The sequence below is a fragment of the Galeopterus variegatus genome, unplaced genomic scaffold, assembly GCF_000696425.1.
Source record: "Galeopterus variegatus unplaced genomic scaffold, G_variegatus-3.0.2 Scaffold1675, whole genome shotgun sequence".
NCBI lineage: Eukaryota > Metazoa > Chordata > Mammalia > Dermoptera > Cynocephalidae > Galeopterus > Galeopterus variegatus.
The window spans coordinates 94,380-118,021 of NW_007727786.1; the positions used below are offsets into that span (position 1 = coordinate 94,380).

At 50.5% G+C, this 23,642-nt stretch overlaps 1 protein-coding gene across 1 annotated transcript in view; it reads right to left on the reverse strand.

Annotated features, from left to right (window-relative positions):
* TPO (thyroid peroxidase) overlaps window positions 1-21,878 on the reverse strand; it is a 28,452-nt gene extending 6,574 nt beyond the window's left edge. The window contains exons 1-8 of the mRNA XM_008578388.1: window positions 21,783-21,878; window positions 20,213-20,728; window positions 13,312-13,570; window positions 11,875-12,045; window positions 10,713-10,950; window positions 8,848-9,056; window positions 7,602-7,772; window positions 1,372-1,503 (exon numbers count right to left, since the gene is read on the reverse strand). Of these exons, the coding sequence (XP_008576610.1) occupies window positions 1,372-1,503; window positions 7,602-7,772; window positions 8,848-9,056; window positions 10,713-10,950; window positions 11,875-12,045; window positions 13,312-13,570; window positions 20,213-20,728; window positions 21,783-21,878 (1,792 nt within the window). The remainder of the gene's footprint in view (window positions 1-1,371; window positions 1,504-7,601; window positions 7,773-8,847; window positions 9,057-10,712; window positions 10,951-11,874; window positions 12,046-13,311; window positions 13,571-20,212; window positions 20,729-21,782) is intronic.
* Between the last annotated feature and the right edge of the window lie 1,764 nt (window positions 21,879-23,642).

A 23,642-nucleotide genomic window follows, 5' to 3' on the forward strand; every position in this document is an offset into this window, starting at 1 on the left:
CATGACTGCAGTGACACCTTCAGGTCGACCATCCTCAAAAAGATGCCTGACCTGACACGTCCAAGTCGACTGTCCTCACAGAGATGCCTGACCTGGCACATCCAGGTCGACTGTTCTCACAGGGACACCTCGCCTGACATGTCCAGGTCAGCTCCATCACAGAGATGCCTTCACCACTGCATTTAGGTCAACTCTCTTTGAACTGTCTTTTTTTTTTTCCTTTTTTTTGTCTTTTTTACTGGCCAGTAACGGGATCGCAACCCTCAGTGTTGCGCCCGCACCACGCTCAGCCAGTGAGTGGGAACCGGTCTCCACATGGGATCTGAACCCTCGGCGGGAGCGCCGCCGCACTCCCAGGCGACGCACTTTCCAGTGCGCCACCGGGCCGGCCCTGAACTGTCTTTTTAACTAGACCTTGACTGTGGTCTTCTGTCTTCTTGACCTTAGGATTCCAGTTTTATGAAGAATCCTTTAGTTTAGTTTATCAAGAATTCCCGTAATTAAGTTGAGGTCTAATCAGTCCCTCCGAGTTTGTCCCATCCATGGACCCTCACTCTGTCCTTGGCCATAAGTCCCCAGCTGGCTTTGCTGTATTTGGAACTGAGCTCAGCCCTATAGGAGGTCTATTTTTCAAACTACAGCACCTCAAATAAAATATTTCTTTCATTCCCATCTGGTTCACAATTATTCTTTTCCAAGATCAAGAAGCCAAGTTGCAAATCGCAGACGTGCAGCTGAGTGGCCGTGTGATCTGGAGCAAGTCCCGCCCCCTCTGTCCCTCCCTGTCTTCTTCTGTAAGGTGGGGATTCAAAATAGTACTTACCTCCTAGAGATAACTCACTGGGGGATTCAATTAGTTGGATGTTTGAGACGGTGCCTAGTGCCTGCCAGGCCCTTGCCCAGCTGTGGTGGGCACGAGGATCGCTCCTGATCCAGAGCAAAGAGCCTGTCCAGCACTGTGGGGGGCAGGGGTTAGCAGAGGGACAGGCAGAGGAGCCACCCAGGCCACTGCAGGACGTACAGGGGAGCGTTTGAAGGGGCCTGGGAGGGAGAGAGGGAACCGGTGAATCTCTTCGGTGTTGGGTTTTCAGGACAGTTTCGTGTCCTTGGGTGTAATCCGGGCTAGGATTGTACCTTGTGGACGTCCTCTGAAAGTCACTGTCAGGTTCCCACCCAGCAGCAGGGCCAGGCAGGGTGTCCCCGCAGATAGACTGGCATGAGCCCAGCATCTGGCAGAAGAACAGCTCCACGGCCCCGCAGCCCGACCTCTGCCCTCCCCACCAGGACGGAGACTGGTGTCGACCACCCTGAGCCCATTCTTCCTCCGAACTCCAGCACAGGGACACGGGGCAGAGAGGGGAGCAGGCTCACCAACGCAGGTCCTCGCGTCCTCTCCCAGCTCGTACGGGTCGGTGCAGATGCAGCGAAAGCTGCCCAGGGTGTTCCGGCACCGCGCAGAGGGGTGGCAGGGTGCACGCGCGGGGTCTCTGCACTCGTTGACATCTGCAAGCAACGCCAGGGATCCGCGTGTGAGGCCAGTGCAGCTCTCCCCATCACGCGTGCAGCCACTCCTGGGCTGAGGTCCCTGTGCCCAGGCAGAGCACGGGTACCTCCTCCATGTGCCACCTCCATGTTGCGGCCGCCGCTGTTCCCCGCAGCCCCCACAGGTGGTGGTGGCCAGTGTCCTCTCAGGAGGCGGCACCAGTGAGGCCCCTGCTACCACGAGGCCCCACGTCCTCCCCACCCACCTCCTGTATCTGAGGTCTCCGCAGCTAATGCTGGACTCGCCCAGCCTGCACGCAGGGCCTGCCAGACTGGAGGAAAGCGGGTGCTGCCGGGGAGGCACCTGGCAGGTGCAGGGTATGGAAGGGGTGGCAAGGAGGATGGGGTGGAAGTGGGGACAAGGTCAGCACGTCCGAGCAGATGATTTCTCAGCTGGCCAGCAAAATCCCTGAGAGCAAGAGCTTGGGGCTGGGACCCTTCCCCACCTCCTCAAGGAATGTTGTCACTGCTCCTGTGGATGCACAGGCAGACGTCGAGCAGGGGTCAGTAACTTGATTTTTAATCTTGGAAACATTGGTGCCGTGGATGTCACTGTCACTGTTGGGGGTCTCCATACCCTCCACTGCAAATGAGGGGCGTGCACCTGAAATCTATAACCTATTGCTTGATTTCCTGGGCTCATGTTTCTGAACAACTTGCTCTACAACTTTTTCTCCAAATAATGTTTCTTTTCTGGCCAATTCCAGGAAACAAGCAGTAGTATGTAAAAAAAAAATGTATTGTCTGTTACTAAGCACATGTTCTACAAGTAAAACATATTAGTAGACGCTATGTGTGTGTGTCCTCAGAGGGGTCCTCTGGCAGGATGGAATGAAAATGGCCTCGGGCTCAGCCTTCGCCGAGGGCCAGGCCTGGTGGCTGCAAACCCTCCCTCTAGTCCAGGTACCCTGTGCTGACAACAGCCAAGACAAAGGTGCAAACTTGGAGGAGGGTGGAGTGGCACGCTCAGGGTGACCACACGTAAGCCACCTGTGGAGCCCCACAGGCCAGCGGGCTGGGTTCTGCAGGCTAGGTGCATGGGCTCGGTTGGACGGGGTTGGGGTTTGATCAGGCCACTGACACCAAATGCAGGTCCAGGGTGACAGCCTGACCCCAGCAGCTGACTTTTATCTCTTGTAAAGTGAGTGTAAATATGCAGACTGTGAAGGATGCCAGGGGATTAGTGACGACGCACAAGGGATGAACCTAGCAGCGTGTCTGGGACGAGACAGGCCCTCAGGATGCCGGGACCGTTAGCAATGAAATTCGTGATACTGGCAAGAGTGATGTGACAGTAGGATAAGGGAGCGGGTGATCTCAAAGACTTGGAGCTGTGTGACTACGACTTATTGCTAATTGTCTTTTTATTGTTGATGTTATTAAAAATGCTTTACTTACCTTTGACCATGCCAAGGACTTTTAACATGTAACACCTTTCTTGGATGAAGCTGACCTGGAACCAGCCCTGCCTGCATCCCGCAGTGCAGCACTATGAAGGGCGGGTGCCCTGTGAAGATACCTGTGGCCTCACCTGGGGCTCAGGCTTCCCCTCTGGCCAAGTTTCCTGCAGCTGCCATGACAAATCATCACAAACTGGGAGCTTCAAACAACATAAATTTGTTCTGTCACATCCCAGGTCTGGAGGCCAGAAGTCGGACTCAATTGTCAGTGGGGCTATGCTCCCTTCAGACTCTGTGGGGGGCTCCGTCCTTGTCTCTTCCATCTTCTGATGGTCTCTGACAATCCTCAGCCTTTCTTGGCCTGTGGCTGTGTCTCTACAATTAGCCTTCACACCACCGTCGTCCCTGTGTCTCTTCTCATAAGATTACCAGGCATTGGATTATGGCCCACCCTAATGACCTCATTTTAACTTAACGAAATCTACAAAGACCTTGTTTCCAAACAAGGTCACATACTGAGGTACTGGGGGTGAGGACGTGAACATATCTTTTTTGGGACACGGTTCAGCCCATAACACTCGACATATGACCAGTTTATACTAATCTAGGTCTCCTCGCCCGATGATTACACTGAGGAATGTGTCACAAATCTACCCTGCTTGGACAATGGTGCTCCTTACACCAGGGAAGGAGCAATGGGGTCAGGCCTGCAGGGTTCCCCGATTCCTGCACCAATCTGCACAAAAGCCCAGGCTTCGCAGATCTGCCCACTTTACCTTCTCTTTTCAAGAGGAGCACCAGGCGGCATCCCCAAATCTCCACATGCAGGTAGTGCTCAAATATCCGGACAGATGTTTCCATTTCTTGTAAGCAAATGTGTGCTGATGGCAAATCTTACTTCCCATAATAGACACAAAATACTTACTTGGATTTATTTATTGCATAACCTTTTGACAATAACTACTGCAAAAAGCCACATAGCTCTTTATCTATTTGGAATTCACAACTTTAAAACATTCGAACAAGACTTATTGCAATTTACTTGCTAGGATGTTTTTTCTATCACATTTCTGTGTGGATGGATTTTAGTGGGTAAGTAGGATTTGAATAGAGAAAAGAGCAGCAAACCTCATTCGGTTCTCTATATCAAATATTCAATTAACCTGTAGCTTTTTTTTCTGCAGCCATAGATATGTTGTTAAGCGGATTGCATTGAGGATCAGACTGAAAATTTATGTTCCTATCGACTTACCATAAAAGTGAAGAGTTCCCTCTCTGGAATATCTAGGAGTCTATTGTTTTCCTGTAATTTTTGATTTAGAATCTTCTAGTTTAGGGAATAGATATGGTGAAAATATTTGCATATATAAATGAGTGTGTTTATGCCACGGGTTTTTTTCTTATTGAGCTGTTTGTCACTTGCTTATTTTTAAGGTATTATACTTTAAGTATAAATGCAGTAGGACAAAAACATAGAGTAATGTAACTAAGAAGTGCATAACCTCTCCTCCGTCTGCACAGCTCACTCTGCTGGGTAGCCAATACCAGCGAGCTCTTGAGGACGGCCACAGCTTCGCATTAACAGGTGTGACACACACACATACGCTTCACTGCTTTCTAAAAATCTAAATGATTCTCAATAAACACATTTCACTGTAACTTGCATTTTTACTTAGCGATAAGTGTCCCAAGTCAATAGTCATACTGCTAATTTATTCAGTGTGATAGTTGACGGTGTGGATGTAACATAAGTTAGACCACAGCTTTCAGCACTTACTAGGATAATAATGATAGGTCTGTGCCTGGTTCTTTGTATGGTGCATTTATTAACTAATTGAAGTTGACAGCCAATGAGGTAGACCTTTTACCATCCTCATTTCAAATTTGACAACATAGAAGCACACAGAGGCCAAGCAATTTTGGGGAGACATTAGATAACTGCTGGAATGGCCCAGGCAAGAAGGCCAAGTCGGCACACTACAGAACGAGGTCAACGGTTAGGGCTGGGCGACGGGCATCTCAGACGTTCATAGACTCAGTCTAACAGGGTCTCTTGAGGATGTGGATTCCGACTCAGGAGCTGGGGACAGAGTGGCCTGAGATGCTGCAGATCTAATGAGCTCTGGGTGACACTGCCTCTGCTGGCCTAGAGCCCACCTGGGCACCCACTCTGCAGTGCATGGGCCATGCTGGGAAACCCTCCTGCACCCCTGGAGCACCCAGAATGGACCAGGGATAGAGCAACATTCAGTGTTAATCCTGAGTCCCTAATGGCCATGGTGCATGACCAACAACTGATTCTAACTGTAGGGAGACATGCCTTGATGCAATGAAATATCAAGGGAGAAAAAGGATGGCAGGGGACAGTGGAGTGAGATGATTTTAGTAATAGAAGCGAGATTTTGATGGCATTCCTAAATTTGCCAAGAGGAGGCAGGGAGGACATGCCACACTTAGGAGATAAGAAGAACAAAGTCATGAGACTGGAAAGTCAGAGAATGCTTCCAACGTGGCAGGCAGGATGCATGTAATGTCCCTTTACTTGTCTGTTTCTAGGCTTTAGCTCTTCCTCTATTTGTATATCACAAATCCTTGTAAATAGAGCTTTGGGGTCACAAATACCTAAAACGAATAGCCAAAATGGGTGTACAAAATGTTAAGATACTTAAGGAACAAGAGACACAGGGCACGCAGGTGAGGTGTGCACCAGGCAGGTTGGTTGGGCACAGCGCGCCTGCTGTGCTAACCCTGAAGCCCGGACCGTGGTCTCCTGGACCGTGTCACTGACGTGGAGAGCCGAGAACCTGGGGCAAAGTGGGAATTGCAGTTTTGCTCAGGTACTAGGCCAAAACAACATGGGAGACTCCCAGATTGTTACACTGTTGCCACTGGAGGATGAGCCACAGAGCACAATGGTCAGGAGTGATGGACGTGGTAGGTGACAGCTATGGCAAATGCACGCTGCTGTCACCATGCCGCACATCCCCGACGGTGTTCTCTGGAGAGCGGTTCTGGTCCACTGTCTTGCATCTGCCTTGGGTCTCGAATGACCACTTCCTCCTGGGACAACTCCAGGACTGTGAAATTGTTTTAACAGTTCAGACAAAGGTTTTCCAGTCCAGGCCAGCGATTTTGGCAATAACGTCTCTCATCTACCTCGCAGGCTTCTGAGCAATTTCTTCCCTGTCAGCTCCATGCTGCATTCACACTTCTCAAGGTTGTTTCTTAGACATCATTCCCAGCCAGCTTTGTCTCTTTGCTCCCTCATCCGCCTCTCTTAACTTTAAGGTCCTACCTGAGGGTGCCTGTGACAACAGACGTGGTGGGCAGCCTGCACCCTTCATCTGACAGATGCCCTGGGCCTGGGTCTTGGAGAGTCTTGGGTGCTCACAGACTCAGCTGTGTCTTTTTCTCTTTAGGGTCTAAAGCAGTTGGCCATAGCAACCCTTCAAGGACAAAACACCCTGGACTTCCAAATTTGAAATGGAAATGTTTGTTATTGTGGTAAATCATACATAGCACAAATTTACCATCCTAGCCATTTTCATGTGTACGGTTCAGTGGCTTTAGCACAGTCACACTGTCATGCAGCTATGACCACCATCCATCTCCAGAATGTTTTCATCCTCCCAAAATGAAACTCTGAAAAAACTAAAAAATTTGGATTTTGTTTTTATGTGTGCTTGCAAAGCAGCCACACTCCTGCATGCGTCACCCCCTCCTTCTGAAACCCTGCCAACTGCAGCTCTGACAAGGAGCCCACCGAGGCTGACTCCAATGCCAGCCTCACCCCAAAACAGCCTCGGTAGGTGACCTGCCTCCTTCCAGACTCCTGCTAGTGAGTCTGAGCAGACCTTCGTCCGTCGAATGCAGGCTACTCACATGTCTGCCCACACTGCCACCACCTACTCACCGGCCAGAGCCAGGACTTTGGCTCTTGTTTTGGAGAACTTTGGAATTAGGGTACACTGGTTGTTCTGACAATGAATCGCTGTAGGGGACACGCACAAGGCTCGTTGTCCCACAGGATCTGCAGGCTTCGCTGTGTGATCTGAGGACTCAGTCTCTCTTGCTCGAGGCTCTGCCATTTAACGCACCTGCTCCCCAAGGTGCTCAAAGCCCGTGGTCGTGGGTCAGGGGTTTCTTAAGTGTGGCCTGAAGACGGCCTCCCACTTAGGTGCCCCTGCAGTGGCTGGAAGGCTGCGCCTGTCACACCTTGATGTGAGGACGGTCAGGAGCAGAGCCAATGTGCGTTAGGAGGAGGACATGGGCTGGAAGTCACCGATGTGGGTGTGGCGCAGGGTCCAATTCTGTGGCTTCCCAGAGTGGAAACTTTTCCGATGTGTTTCTTTTGAGAATCAGCTGTGTGAGCTCTTTACCACAAGTCGCCTGTGATGTACTGATGCCTTTTTCTCTGTCCTTGTCTGGGTCATGATGTGATGTGATTGTGCTGATGTTTCACTATCCTGAAAGGTGTCGACTGGGAACATAGTCACCTTAGGGGGACATTTATTTCTACACCAGAACAGCTTCTGGGAAGATAATTATGCCCAACCATCTTTTGGTGAAGGAATAGCATTTATTCTTAATGTACATTTGAAATATGCAAATGTTTGTGTAATTATTGTTAAAAACCACCTGCCCTGTTCGATGACTGACCTTTGCAAGTGGGGGGTGGGACGTCCCATCCTTGCTGGGTGCAGGTGGCTTGTTCTTGCCCCTGCAGCTCGTATCCGTGGTGACAGGAGAACACCAGCACGCGCTTCCCAGATTCCTCGCAGTGCACAAAGTCCCCGTTCTCCACTCTGTCTGGGAGGCCACACTTGTCATCTGCACAATGTTGAAGAGTCGAATTGCAGTCAAACTATGAGGAAATAAAGCTACAGAGCAATATACTGTTATGGGCTGAACTGTGTCCCTCCCAAATTCATGTCTTTACATACCAACCCCCAGTAGCTCAGAATGTGACAACATTTTGAGATAAGGCCTTAAAGAGGGGATTTCCTTACTGTCTTCTGTTTCTGCAGAGTAAGTTCTGTGAAGGAATGTGTGTGTGTGGTATACATGTGTGTGTCTTTGTCTACATGTGTCTGTGTGGGGTGTTTGTGTGCTGTGTCTGTATATGTATGCGTGCATTTATTTCTACAAATGGGTCCTGAGCTCCTGGAGAAGTGCCTGTCCTACTGGAGGCATCAATAACTAATTCTTAAGCTCCTGCTTGGAGCCTGGTCCTGCACAACATGAGCTGGTGTGCGTCATAACAGAATGAGTGTCTCATGCTGATTGAGGTTTGTGAGATATAATTGATCTGGCCATAACCATGTGCAGAACAAACACTAAAGTCAGAACATCTACTTGCTAAGCTAAATCCCAGGAACCTCCACGTTCCTCGTAAGACTCCATCTCTATATAGCCAACATGGTCACTATTTGCTCTTAGAAATGTGCCATCTCATCTGCTGCATTTCCAGGGACAGGTGTGCCCACAGGACATGTGACAGTCCTGCACTCATCTAATGTGACTGTAGCTCTGTGGCTTCCTGGGCTCCAGCAGGTGGAGGCTGGGGTGGGGACACTGCTGGACACCGCACAGACCCCACCGCAGAGATCAGCCTCGGAGGTGCTGATGTGGACGCTGGGGACCTGGATCTACTGCCTTGCTGAGCACTTACAGGACAGCTCGCACACAGCGTGTTTTCCCAGGGAGGGCCCGTGCTGGTCAACTTTGTCCAGACCTTCCTCACCTGAGGAGGACACGACCACATGGCATGAGCCGCTGTGAAGTGGGAGGCAGGTGTCAATGCTGTCACCTAACGTGCAGACTTGAGATCAGCTTCTGGGAGAAGCTGTGCTTTCTTTGATGAAACCCGCACACTGTAACAATGTGAAAAGAGGCGAAGAGTCACCTTGAGGAAAGGTCTCCCTCCACGCTGCCAGGTTCATGCCGGGAATGTTCTCACACCCCTCCAAGTCCTGGGGGAATCTCGTGACATGGAAGGTGTCAACGGGCACGTGGGTGAGGCCTGTATTGTCACAGATGACCCGAGATAAGGAATGCTTCTGCAGTTCATGCCGCTGAGCCTCAGTGAAGACACGGCTGTCCTCCCACCAGAACCTGCCCAGAAGGACAGCGCGTGTGAGAGCCATGGGGTGGACAGCCTGCTGGGGCGGCTGACATTTATGGCAAACACTAAATGTCATCCCACCACTGCATGTGCCCAGCAAAAGGGTGACTATGGTGGACCCAGGACTGGGGACACCGGAGAGAGAATGAAGAGGGGGCTCCCCAGCGCTGATGTGGGGTGACTATCTGAAGAAACAGCGTCAGACGGAAAGGTCCTTAAAGACACTCTTCCTGTTCCTTACGTCGCCTGCTTTGCTGCACTGATTTCTCCTGCGCTGGAGTGCTGTTTTGAAAACAAGAACAACAGCACATTCCGCTTTTAGCAACTGCTGCCGTCCAGACGGAAGCCAGAGTGCTGCGCGATGCCCTCCACCTGCAGTCTCCGCCTGCAAGCCCTGACTAGTCAGGGAGAGCGACAGAGCAGGAAGGGAAGTCTCGCTTTCCTCTCCAAACACTGAAGTCGTTGACAACCCCTGCAGTGCCTACCATAATGCCACAAAGCATTTATTTCTCTTTGTCCAATAAAGCTTTTCTCCCTTTCTTTACAGGAAAGAATTCCTCCTAAAACATGAGAAAGAGGCCTCGTTATACAGAAATTGGTTGGTCAGTTTCTGAAGGCGGGAGATGCTCCACTGTGAGTACCAGGATAAGAAACGCACGCTGCCACTCAGGGACCCAGAGGTCCTGGGACCCACACGTGGGGCACATCGAGGACCTGCCCTGCTCTCTGAATCAGAGGCTTCCACGTACCAGAGTGTTCTAAACCACACAGTTTTGAGGGAGACAAATCGCCCTAGTTGTTTCTGCCCCCCATCTTATCTACTCGAAATGCTCTATCTCATAATTTAATGGTAAAAGTTGTGCTGGGGGAGGAAAGGAGGCCTAGTGTTTGGCTGACGTACTCTTGTGAAAGAGTCTGACTTAGGCACAGTAGCTTCTGAGACAGCGAGGGAGAGAGGGAGAGAACTGGATGTTCAGGGATTATTTAAAAAGGAAAAAGAAACACTTCCCCACTGTTTTGTCTGCATTTTCCCAAATTCTAACTCATCGTGTGTGTTAGCATCTCCTGCCGCACACGGCGATCAGAGCATTAGACACAGACAGGAAGAGCCTCTCCTCTGACTCTCTCTCACTATACAAGGTTCAGAGTTCCAGGCTCAAATCGAGGAGGAAACAGGAATGTGGAAGGCAGGGCATGGGCCCGCTGCCTGCACCTGTGAGCACAGCTCCGCTTGGGCTGGAGGGTGGATGGCAGTGCACGGGCAGAACTCGCAGGCCTTCACCTTGGCACCTGCCAGCCTTCACCTCTGCAGTTTCGACAGATGCTGTCCCAGGACGTCTGATGACGGTGCACTTGCAGGGTTGTCATGAAACACGATTGCTTTTCACTAGATGCCTGCTTAGCCGTGCAATTAGATACGTGGAAAATGAACAGTGGTTCACGTGTGTAAGTGCTGAGACATGCTGTGTACTCTGCACTTATTTAGTCTCTATGATGACCCTGTTTCTCATTTGCGGACATTGCCTGACCAGCTCACCTGAGCACTGAACGACAGAGCCAGTGTTTGCACCAGACCTGCCTGGCTTCAAATGTCACCAAACGGACATGCTTGTAGAATACAGAAGAGACGCGGTGCAGGCCCCTACCTGTCACCATCCCTCAGGGCCTTCATCTGCTTCCCAATGATACAGGTGAATAGAGGACCGGTTCGGGCCCCGGGGAAGAAGTTTTCAGCTAAGCCGCCCAGCCAGACGTCGATGTTGTCAGGGTGCTTGTACAGGTCCATTATCCCGTCGACCACACTGCTGCTGCCTATGGCCGTGCTCAAGTCCGCAGGCGTCTCCAGTCGGCGCAGGCCACAGAACTCCCTCCACGCATTGTAACCTGCACGGGAAGAGGGGCTGAGGCTTCTCAACAGAGATCTGATGGCTGCCTCAGTCTACCTCACCAGGCAGGGGTCCCTGGAAGCCGTAATTGCAGCCAGAGAGAGTCCTGTCATAATCCCCAGCTACAAAGTAGCCACCTCATCACCCTTACTCTTCAGAGTTCAACGTGCTAGAATATTCCGGCACAGACCTCAGGGCTCTTACTCAAGCGTTTGTGCACAGGTGAGCTGGACAGACAACGTGACAGTGCTGAGTCTACGTGGATTAACCGTGCTACCCAGCCTGTGCTCCTCATCTCTGCAGAGCAACCAAGGCAGCCTCACCCTCTGAGGCTTACATTCCATAAGGACACCTGGGGTGCGCAGACCATGGCAGCTCACCCTTGCTGTCTCCCTACCTCTGTCTCTCACACACATAGGGAAAGGGATGCCCACAGACATCTTATTTGCCTGACCCACTTTCTCCTGCACTGGGCATCTTCTGTGTCTCCCCACTGCCTCAGGGCTGTCTTCTCAGCACGCAGGAGCCACCTGCCAGGGGGACGGTCATACTCACACCAGGGACCAGACTGGAACAGCTGGTTAGTGACAGTCCTGAAGGCAGCAGGATCATCCCTGCTGGCCCCAGGACAGTGTGATGGGGCTGGGAGGGAGTGAAGGAGGCTTTTCCCCTCTTCCAGGACTTGCTGCCTCTCAAGGCCTCATCTCATGAGCTAAGGAGGCTCAGGATCCTCTGTGTGCATTTCTACTGTCTAAGAAAAGCTGAAAGCAGCCTCCTCAGTTGAATGAGCTAGAGCAACTCAAAAGCCCATTGCTTACAAGTGGCCAGTAGATTTGCAGATACATCTTACTTTAAATAGGTCTCTCAGAGAACAGGATACTTATGTGGCAAATCATACAGCATGTGTGGGAGGTAAGCAGACCTGGCAGGCCGTGGTCCCGGCCCCTCTGCAGGTTCAGTGATGCCAGATCCATGGTTCCCGAATTTGATATCACGAAGAGCCTTTCTGTCAGCTCCATGTTCATCAGCTGATCTTGCACCTGCAGTTTGGCTGGTCTTGCAAGAAGGCCTCTTAACAGTGGGTCCACACCACCTGGGGAATATCATGCCAAAAGGCAGCAAGAGTTCTCTGCTAAGTTCTGATGAAACAGAACATTATCTCAACCATAAAATGCATCTATGCTCAGCAAATACCTCTGGGCAAATTCGTGAGTTCACCTTAAGAGAGCCAAAGTTTTCCTCAGGATAGTGCCCCTGTTAATGGATTAAACTGGGCTGGCCCTGACCATGTGCTGTGCAGAGGACAGAACTGAAGGGCCCCTCAAGGTGGGACCTGTCCGCTACCGGACTTTTTCATGTTGCTTTTCAGCAGAAGAAACGTTGCAATCAAAGAAGCATCTGCTGAATTCCACTGTCTAGAACAGTAAAAGGGAGACTTGGCTTGACTCAGGGAGCAGTCAGGGGACCTGGCAGCCCTGCTCCCATCACCTCCAAAAGTGCAGGGTCGCCCCCCATGGAAAACAGATCCAATCGCCCCAGGCTTCCTCCATCCCAGTGGCATGTCAATCTACCACGACGTGCAAAAGCATCTTCTAACGGGTCAGTTTGGCCTCCTACAGCCCCCAAAAGTACAATAAGAATCACAATGTGCTCTGGCCTGTGGGGGATGACCTGGTCACCATCAGATCTCGGGCCACTGGTGAAGGCCAGGCTGACCCTGTGACCTCTCCACTGCTTTGCTGAAAGCAGCTTGTTTGGACGGGGTTAAAGGGGCACACTGGCAGGGACTCTGTCTCCCCCACTCTCCGTGCCACCTCATCCACTTGGAGTCCACCAACTTTTGATATAGTTTAGAAGCTTCCAGACAAAAGCAAAGAACACCAGAAAAAGAAACAGAAAGAAAGGTTGAGAAGAAACGTAAAAGTAGCCCTTCTGAAAAACTAGTGGGGCAACAAAAATGTTTTTTTCTGAAGGATTCACTTCCAAGGCAACTCAATTACTAACATGCTAAAGCCACGTGGTGTTGATCATGACCACAGAACAAATAAAATGTTTGACAATTAAGTGTTAATGACATTACGTGTAACGTGCAGTTATAAGTAGAGATTTCTACTTCAGCATTTTTGAAATGACAGGTGGAGGGCTAACCTGCACCTGGAATAGTTTATCCTGCCAATTCTGAACAGCAGAGAGAGTTTAGCCTTTAAAAAATCTCTGCACAAATTTCTTTCTCCGGTGAACGTTGATAACTTGGACAGCATCAGCCAAACGTGCCGCAGGGAAGTGAACGCTGGCACTGCGGTCAGTTACGAGAGAGAAGGGAGACGTCCTGACGACCTGCATAAGGACAGCCACGCACCTCCCTGGATGAGCCTCCAGGGACTGAAGAAGACGTCATGCAGGGGCAGGCCGGGGAGGTCGGGGTGCTCCTGGAAGCGGGTGTCCAGCCGCCTCTCCAGCGGGTGGACCGTGGCGTGGCCGAAGCGGAAGGCAGCCGTGGAGAACACATTGGACACCGTGGGGTTCACAGTGGAGTCATAGCCTTTGTAGGGACCCACATACTGCTCAAAGGCCTCGGGGCCCAGGATCTTGGGGACATAATCCCGCAAGGTGATGATCTGCACAGAAAGGAAAATGGGAGCGTCTGAGTGGGGACAGATTTGCAGTGAAGCCCAGGGAACCAGATGAGGGTTCGGATCAGAGCAACAGGGAAAAAGGACATCTTCCTGATCATCCTGGGCATCACGGGGGACACCTGGTTAAGTGAACAGGGCAGCGGGTGCAGGAGCTCCAGCCATTCCAGAGAAGTCCTGACATCTCTCCACCATTGTGGGATCCGGCAGGGCCTGTCAGCGTCGTCCTCCAAACACGCCCCAGGGCAGCCCACCTAGAACTTGGCCGACCTGCAGGCATGTGGACCAGTAAAGTGGGCCACCAGCTGCGCCCTTCAGAAGTGTGAAGTATTCCCGCTGCAAACCTCTGCTCCCCTTCACTTTCCACTTCACCCACGAGCAATCCCTGAACCCACACATGAGACGTAAATCAGAACTCCGATCACTTCATGGAATCGCAGCCCCAGAGGCTCAGGATTTAGACCAACAGGAATTATAATCTTATCCCCACACTTCTTTGCTGTGTGGCTCTGATAAGTTTGCTAAACCTTTCTGAGCCTGTTTCCTTAAGTGGAAGAGCCCTCCCTCTTTATAGAGTTTTTTATGAGAATTTAAAAAGTGGCTTTATATAGAGAGAACATCGTACAGTATCACATGTAGATGTAATATACATTGTGTTTACATACATACACAGTCATATATACACAAGGAAGATCAATACATGTTAGTTAATTCCCCTCCCCCAAAGTTTAAAGGACATGATACACAATTTAAAGATTATATGTGATGGGTGGCTCTCATAAATTAAAGTTTAAGCAGGGACTAGTTACTTTTTGGGTTAGTTAGTTGTGAGTTTGTTTTCTTTTTCCCCTTCTGAATTGTCACTAGCAGCTGTTTGCTGGTTCTTTGTAAGAGTCACAGAAACGCACTGGCAGGGGTTTCATAGAAACTGAACGTGTGCTCTAGGTTTTGTGCCTGAGTCCAAATTCCGACTTTTTGCTTCACCTTGTGATGATGCATTGCATTGTCTGAAGTGAGAGGATGGACGCGGGTACGTGGAGAGCCGGGAGGTTCCTGTCGTGACCAGGCCACAACACGGAAAGGCAGGGCTCTGTTTGCTGACTTCATTAGGTCTGTGCAAACGAAGTTCCCCTGCCCAGCGATGAAGATTCAAACTGAACTGCCCAGAAAAGTTTTGTTGTCTTTTTCACGGATATTTAGGAGGTGCGCTTACAAGGCCGGATACAGAGTGTCCTTCCCAGGATGGTGATGGGGCTGCTGGTGCTCGAGTACCACCTCAGAGGGAATGTGGGGTCAGCCTGGTGCCCACGATGGGCAGAAGCCCTGGCGGGGGCAGATCTGCTCGCGGTGGGGTGATTTGCAGCTGAAAGCAGTTTGCTGTTCTGTGAAACAGCAACAGTAACTCCTAATTCCCAGAGCTCTGCAAGGATTTGATCAAAGCACACTGCATGCATGTCACAGTGCTTGTCAATGGCGAATTATGCTGCTGTCACAGTGTCCTGAAATACTGTTGACACTTGGTCTCAGGAATGTACAAGGATACTGCTTTTAGGTTTCACAATATATCTTTCAGTTATAAAAATGAGTGTCAGATTGTTCTGGTATTTAAGGAGGATACTTTGGTCAATAACTTGCATCTGAATGGAGTATAAACTTATAGGAAAGATTCTATTCTGGAATATATTTTAGCTTATCTGTTTAGGAAGGAAGGCAGATTGTTTGAACAATAACAAATATTGTTTTTGTTCTTGTAACACCTGCCTTCCAAATGACAATATGTGTTTCCTAAACACACAACATGGTGCTTTACCAGAGACCACAGTGAGCTGTGAGTTTTGCTGTGAGGCTTCTTCCTCTAGTTGAGGGACAGGGTCCTGCTCCAGAGCGACTGCTTGTTCACCCCTACACCTGACACAGGAAGGAGCGGCTCAGTCCCAGGGCTTCCAAACTGTGATTCATCCCTGAGATGGCTCATCAATCAGGTCGAAGTAAGTCAGCACTGCAGAGAGTGCCTACGATTTTACAGTGCCAGTCAGCCTCTCCACTGCAGGTGCAATTTATGCCAGCAAAGTGTTTGGACAGCTGTATTAGTCCGTTTTGTGTTGCTATAATAGAACTACCTGAGACTGGGTAATTTGTAAGGAAAAGAGGTTTATTTGGCTTATGGTTTTGGGACAGCTGCACCTGGCACTGGCCTCAGGCTGCTTCTACTCATGGCGGAAAATGGCAGGGAGCCAGCAAGAGGCTCTCACATGGCGAGAGGAAGCAAGAGAGAGAGAGAAGGTGCCAGGGTCTTTTTAAGCAACAAGCTCTCGTGGGAACTAATAGAGCAAGAACCCACTTATTAATCCTCCCTCCCCCAGGGAGAGCATTAATCCATTCATGAGGGATCCGTCCCCATGACTCAATCAGTTTCCAACACTGCCACATTGGAGACCAAATTTCCACACGAGTTTTGGAGGGGACGACACATCCAAACTCCATCAACAGCGTATATGTCCCAGGGCCTTCCTGGATGCCCCAGTAAGGTGATGTGCTTTTCTCACTCGGAACACGTGCAGAAATCCTGTCCCCAGCAACACCCCTCCCTGTTTCTCCCCACTTCAGTAGAAATGGCCTCTCTCTTCTCAGCCCAGGGAAGTGAGCAGACTCGAAATTCAAATGCAAACCATCTTAGTGACACCTATTTTCTTTCCCTCTGACCTAAGTTTGCCTTGTGACTCCCGAGGATGGAAACAGTCCCATTATGTGGAAGAAATCCCCAAAACCTCGTCCCCACCCAGCCACTTACAAACAACACGACTTTCAGCCGACTGCCTGCAGGGACCCTGCATCTTCAGTGCCTGACCTTGTCAGAGGCCTGCAGTGTGTTCCTCCTCCTCGCCGCCACCTTCTGGTCTCATGTGAACTGTCCACTGCAGGTGAATGTGCTCAGACACCTGCAACTCGCCCCAGGCAGCTGCTGCAGCTGGGCAGAAGCACCATCTGTTCTCACCAAGGGGGCCTTAAACTCTGAGTCCTGTAGGCTGCTCTGAGGGATTTTCATGGTGTTTCTTCTGAAAAGCCTTCTGGTAGTTCCTTACATGGGCCGTGCAGGGAAAGGGGTGAGTTTGAGCTGCTGGGGCTGGGAAAGGGTCCCCCAGTCAGGCCTGGGCATGGTCTGGGCCACTCGGCCTCTCTCCTCACCTCTGTGGGAGGGTTTCATGAAACCTTTTCCGCCCTGAGCAGCAGGAAGGATGGGCAAGCACTGTGCCTAGGAAACCGACCACAGCAAGGTGGGTAGGAAGCCAGGGCCATGGCCAAGGAGACACTAGGACAGAGAGGCCTGCAGATACATCACTGTAAGCAATGCAGCCAAGAACGGCCCCACAGCTGAACGCTCTGGCCCGTCAGTGCCACCCCTGCTGCACAGGAAAGCACTGGGCACATGCTTAACAATGCCCTGCTAGCCTGAGGAGGGGCTGCTCCTCTGTCCACCTCCCAGAGACGGGACTCCCACAGGCTCACTGAGAATGAGCTCCTCAGGACGTTGCTTTTGTTCCATCCCTAGGGCAACTCTGGAGCATGGGCCACACCTGGATTTGGTCCACCTGGAGGCAGAGGGCCTGGCCAGTCCCTGCAGAGGCCACCTGGGAGGGCTGTAACTTCCACAGCTATCTCTGGAGAGGAGCGGCCCGGAGATGTTGTCCGTCAACATTCCAGGCTGCCAGGGGAGGGTCAGGGTGGGGCAGTGACAGCACCCCCCACAGGGACTGGCCTTTCTCCGATCTCTCCAGCCCAAGGAAAGGAGCATGTCTCTATCCATCACCTTCTCTCTCTTCAGGAAGAGTAGACGAGCTGTAAAAAGACTCCTTGGCTGCAGCTAAGACCAATGTTGAGCCTCGCTGAGGACGCAGACCCTCTGTGAGGAATTCCACCTCCTTCAGACAGGAATGCCCAGGGGAGGTCTCTGTCATCTAAAGGAAGTTTTGTTGGTCCCTGGAGATCTGGAGAGAGTAAGGCTGCTCTCTAGAACCTGGTCTGCTGTTTGATGGATGAGGAATATAAAACACCCACACCACATGTCCAAATGGCTTCACCCTTCACCTGCAGCCCACACCCCACGCTGCCGGACACAGAGGGTCTTGCAAAAATGAGCACCCAATTCCGCGTTCTTGTTTTACGACACCCTGTGGAGTGACACAGGGGCTTCTGCAAAGGTGAGGGTTCCGATCCTGTGTGGCAGGAGCCAGGCTTGTGGAACCAGGGCTCTGCAGGATCTCAAGCCCGCATGGGCATGTTTTACAGGTCCTTCCGACGTACGAGTCTCCTGAGACGATGCCACTCCAAGGACTAGCACAGAGGGAGGACTGAGGAGACTCCTACAAAGGTCAGCAGCAGAAGGCGTCTGGGACTGAGGGAGGGTACGTCCACTCATCAGTTTTCTGCAGAAGAATCCAGAAGAGCCAAAGTCATCCTGGAGGGGTGAGTGGTTTGGACCCCAAAAGCTTAGAGTGGGGTGGGGCGGACAGACGCAGGGAAGGGAAATGCATTTCTTGCCCTGAGTCCGGCTTCTTGCTGATGTCTGTGTAGCCGGCCCTAGCTGGCTCATGTGCGTGTCTGTGGGCGTGGGAGAGGGGGGCACTATTTCTCCTTTTTAAACTTGCCCTGATATTTCTTTTCATCTTCTAATGTTTTTCAGGAGGAGAGAAATTCAGATCATAAAGTGACCAATCTATGGGTCACTAAGACCAGGGAGGGAGGAACGGGTCTTCCAGGCCCCTGGGATCCTTCAAGTTCAACTCCAAGTCTCAGCTGTGGCTCTGCCCACACACTGCTTATCACCTTAACGCTTCAAAGGTATTTGCAAAAAGCACTAAAGAGGAACTATTGACACACACACACACACACACACACACACACACACACACACACACACACACAAGGAAGCTCAAAAGTAACATGGAAAGCCAAGAAGAGAATGCTCACGTTTTAAGGAAAAGAAGTGCACAGAGGTTTGGTGGCGGAGGGCAGACACACACAGGGACTGCTTGTTGCTGGTATCGTTATTTCACTTACTGACAAGAATAGGCAACCAGATGTCAGTATTTCCAGGTCAGCTGGGATTCTCAGAAATCCGGAATTAAACTCTAATTCACAACTAGAGAGCCCAGTATAGTGGCATAGTGCGTAGTTCGCTCCCCTAAATAATCCCAGGACTCTGCTGAGAAAGAGTTGAGGGGACCCCAACCCAGCTCTTCTCCTTTGGTGTGAGCAGTCGCTGCAACTCTGCCATGCGGCTGCCCTTCCAGGGGCTCCCTGAGCTGAGTCAGGTTTGCATCCAGTTAAACGAGGTTTAAACACATCCCCGCTCGAGGAGATGCAGAGGGCCGGACTCCTGGGATTTCCTGGATTTCTACTTCATTCATAAATTCAACACGTATTTATGAAGTACCCACTTTGTGCAGGCATATTGTAGGTTCTGGGAGAGCAGAATTAAACAAGCAGACAAGAATCTCTGCCGTCCTTGAGCAGCTGACATTCAGGGAAGCAGACACAGAGGAAACATGAGAAAGAAAAGGGCATGGTGGGTCGGCGGTGATGATCAGGGGAAGAAAACAATCACCCGGGATCCACCTTGCCAAAACGTGTGCCCAGCAGCAATGCTTCATAAAGCAGGTGAGTGTCCCCTTCTCTGAGGGTCACAGGGAGGACTGGAGACATGATGTCAGGTGTGTAACACAGGCCTGGCACAAGATGCACAGCAGCTCCTGATGACACTGAACAACTGGCTCCGACCTCCTAATGACCCAGAGAACAGTCACGTCGGTAACTATGTTCAAAAGGCACAAGTAACTTTCTCCGACATTACACAGTTAATAAATGGCCACATTGACTCTCTGATTCAGTCTTGAAAATAGTCACAAAACAAAGAAAGAATTAAAATAAACTCTTAGTTTAACTCGATAATTCAGAAATCTCCCACAGAATCATTAAGTTCTTTTTCTCCATTGTTTTCCAAAGTACAAAGATATCAGACATCATGGGTGTCCACCCACCTCAAAGGGTTGTCAGGAGGGTTGCTGAATGGGTTAAAATCTGTAAAGCACCAGGAAAGCACTGGATGAACGGGGCCTGTTATTGTTGCATAGCTGTGGTTGCTGCTGGGATCTTGGTGGATAATCCTGTTTAGCCCTAAAGGGGATCAGGAAAGCTGGGATGAAGGAGCCCTGGGAGTTTTCCAGCACCCGGGGGTAACATCCACCTCGTGGTGCAAGGTGCTCACTATGACTTTGCCAGCACCCACACAGGGCACCCCCAGAGACTCTCTGCATCCACACAGGGCACCCATGAAGACTCTCTGCACCCACACAGGGCACCCTCAGAGACTGCATGCACACAGGCACCCACGAAAGCTCTCTGTACCCTCACAGGGCACCCCCAGTGGCTCTCTGCACCCACGCAGGGTGCCCACCACCTTGTGCACACCCATTTGGGGTGCCCATGATGACTTTGCAGGCACCTGGTGTAGGGCACCCATGATTTTGTGCCCACACGTAACAGGACACCTGGGATAACTCTGTACATCTGTTTAGGGTGCCCACAATGACCTTGCCCACACCCACACAGGGATGTCTCGGCACACACCTGGTGCAGGGCACCCACAACCTTGCGTGCCTCCTGGTAAGCAGCGTCTGCACTCCAGTGTGGGTTGAGGGCCTTGAGCGCAGTGGCCAAGCGGTTGTGCTCACGCAGCCACAGTGTGTGCATGGCAGCCAGGGAGGGGACCTCGCTGGCACGGCCATCCCCGGCCAGGAAGCAGGGGGCATGGGCAGCATGGGTGCCAGGCTTGGGTGCGCAGGCCGAGGGTGCGTGCGGTGGCACAAAGGGCAGGTAGGCACGGCCAGCATCCCAGTGGCGAGTGTTAACCCGGAGAAGCCCCTCGGCGCTGGTCCAGTTCCGCAGCTGCTTCTCCAAGGCTAGGGAGCTTCCATACACGGTGGATGCATCCAGGAAAGAGGTCAACCCGTTCATCTGTTGTCGCGGATTTGCCTGGGAGAGGTTGCCAAAGAACGCACCTTGGTCACCAGTGCCGCAGGTGGCAGACGAGCGGTAAAAGGGCAAACACGTGGTGCCTGCCGTCTGCGAGGAGTTCCCGGGGAGCTGCAAGCAGAGTGAGATCAAGGTCACCCAGGGTTCCTAAGACATCAGAAGCCCTCGGCCCGGGTTGTTTTGCGGTCCAGTCTGTCCCCTCTCTGTCCAGCCAGCCCAGCCCCTCCTTGCCTCCTCACTTGCCTGGGAGAGGCCGAACCCCGTGGCTGGAGTCCCCATTCGAGGAGCCAGCCTAACCTCACAGTTCTGGTCCTCTCGGCCTAACCAAGTCCTTTATTTCCTGGGACCTGCCCTGGCAGCTCATGGGATCCCCACATCTGTGGTCTACTTTCTGCCTTTTGGAGGAGCTGGCATCTTCTCTTTCTGAAGGATATGGGCTTCCTTCAGGATTACGATGGGCAAAGAGTTACAGAGTTTTGTGGGCATCACCATTTGGTGGAAAGACCATTGTAAGGTTGGTGGGAGGCCCCTGGTTCTGGCTCTAGCTCTGCTGTAACTTACAGTTTCAGTTTTTTCATCTGCAACCTGGAGATCTAAAACATGCTTTGCTACATTTACAGGTGTCTTGGGAAGAGTCAGGCCGAGTGCTGGATGTGACAATCTTTGTGAACTGCTGAGAGTCTATGCCTGTCCAAGGGCGGCTCTTCCTTCTGTGAACGAGCTGTAGCACTCGGGCTGCCTCTCGACTCCATGTCCACATGAGGACGTGGACATCACCATTAGTGTGTCTGAGGCCCAGAGAGGGTAACAGCTTGCTCAAAGTTGCAGGTCACAGTGGCTGGACAGACTCCGAAAGAAGGGCTCTGACTTACTAAAACTCACTGTCTTCCCATAAGGATGCATTATTATTAAAAGTGAAAATAGGTAAAAAGCCCCTCTACAGGTGAAGCCCTATACCAGGCACTGTGAGGAACAGTGAAGAGCAGAGGACCTTGGGCCAAGTAGGTGGACACGGGCACTGCTGGGCAGAGGTGGCTCACCCCAGCTAGACTCCACAGCTGCAGAGCTGATGATGGACTCAATCAAATCTGATGCAATGGAAAGGACGAGGGTCAAGGAGGGAGCTTGCCCTGCAATAGAGAAGCAGGGCAGATGCCCTGAGCACCCCACAGGCTGGGTCAGCACCGCTGCGGCCGTGCAAGTTCAGGCTGATAGGAAGGCCCAGGTCCTCGCCCAGCTCTGCCTTGGGAGTGGGCAGCATGTCCACTGCTGTGCACTAAAGTAAGTGTTTCCCCCGAAAGCCCCCAGGGAGCACTGCTGAGGATGGGGGCTGGGGTCAGAGCAGGAGGGGTGTGGAATATGAGGGGCCCCAGGAAACTGCAGGCAGGAGCCTAGGATCAAGTCAGCTAAAATAGAGAAAAATGACTAGAAAAGCCAAGAGAGCCTGGACGGAGGAGACTTCAGTGCAGTCCTTCAGAGTAAACCAACCCAGTAGCCCCAAGATGAGAAAAGAAACAGAGGAATTACATGGAAGCATACAGAAAATAAAACTACACACAAATAATAAAATGGCCATAAAAATTATCCTAGATAATCACTGGTTCAAAGACAAATTTAAAAAGAAATTAGATGTCTCTAGAAATCAATGAAAGGTTCAATTACCTATTAAAAAAATCCAAGTGCAATAACAGAGATTTCATTGGAAGAAAATCTAGTCCTTAAATTGCCTTTATTAAAACAACAGCAGCAGCAACAACGACAATGGAGCTAAGCGGTCACCTTAGTGGTCTAGTCAAAAAACAAAGAGAGAAACCAAAAGTAAGTTAGAAAGGTAAATTAACAAATACAAGAGTTAAAATTAATTAATTATGAAAAAAGAAGAAATAATAGAAATGAAACATAACCCAGACTTCACAGCACAATGAAAGGAACAGAAGCAAGGGCGCACAATGAGACACGATTTGGAATGAGGAAGGGTCAGGAGTACAGGGACTGAAAGATTGCATGTGATTATCGTATGCAATTCCTTGATGACATACTTTAAATAGAAGAGCAAATGGATGGCTCTGTGGCAAAATATAAATAAGCAAAATTGCTCCAAGAAGAAATGGAAAACTCAGATGATCAATTACCACAGAAGAGATTGGCAAGATGACCAGAAATACAACACTGATGGGAGCTCAGGCTCAGGTGGCATTTATAGCTGACATCTACCGAATCCCTAAAGGACAGGTAATCCCTGTGTTGCTTAAACTCTTTCAGCCATAGCAAAGATGGAAAGTGCCCCACCTCATTTTAATGAGTCAGTGAAACTTTAATATTAGCCTCTGACAAAAACAGCACAAGGACAGAACATACAGATCAACAGCCTTCAAATAAAGTAATAAGAACTGAAAAAGAACGGAATTCTCCCATTCGCAACAACATGGATGAGCTTGGAGAAACTCGGGTTGAGTGAAATAAGCCAGGCCCAGAGGGACAAATACCACATGTCCTCACTCATAAGTGGGAGGTGAGAGAGAAAGAAGGAAGGAAAGAAAGACCACAGTGGTGCGTTGGACTTACAGAGGGAGAGAGCAGACCTAGGCATGCAAAGCAGAGTGCGGGAAAGGGAGATGGGGAGGGAGGTCAGGAATGATTGGATATGGGACATGGTATAATCACAATTCATGGTAATGGGCATGCTGCCAGTATGGATCTGGCCACCACATCTTGGGCACGAGTGGTGCCAATCAGCTTTGTACCCCAGGAATATGCATAACCAATAAAAATAAAAATAATAAAAATAATAAAGTAATAGGACCTGAATAGGGCAGTGAGTCAAAAGAGCAACAGGGTTTATTCCCAGAATGGTTCAGTGTTAGAGAATAGATTCATAATATCCACAGCGTCAAGAAATTAAAGGACAAAGATTAAGATCAGTAGGTACTTAAAATGCAATGACAACATTCACTACTATTTACCATTCCTTATTAAACAGAAGTAAAGTAAAATAGAGTGAAATTACTTAAATATGATGTAGAAG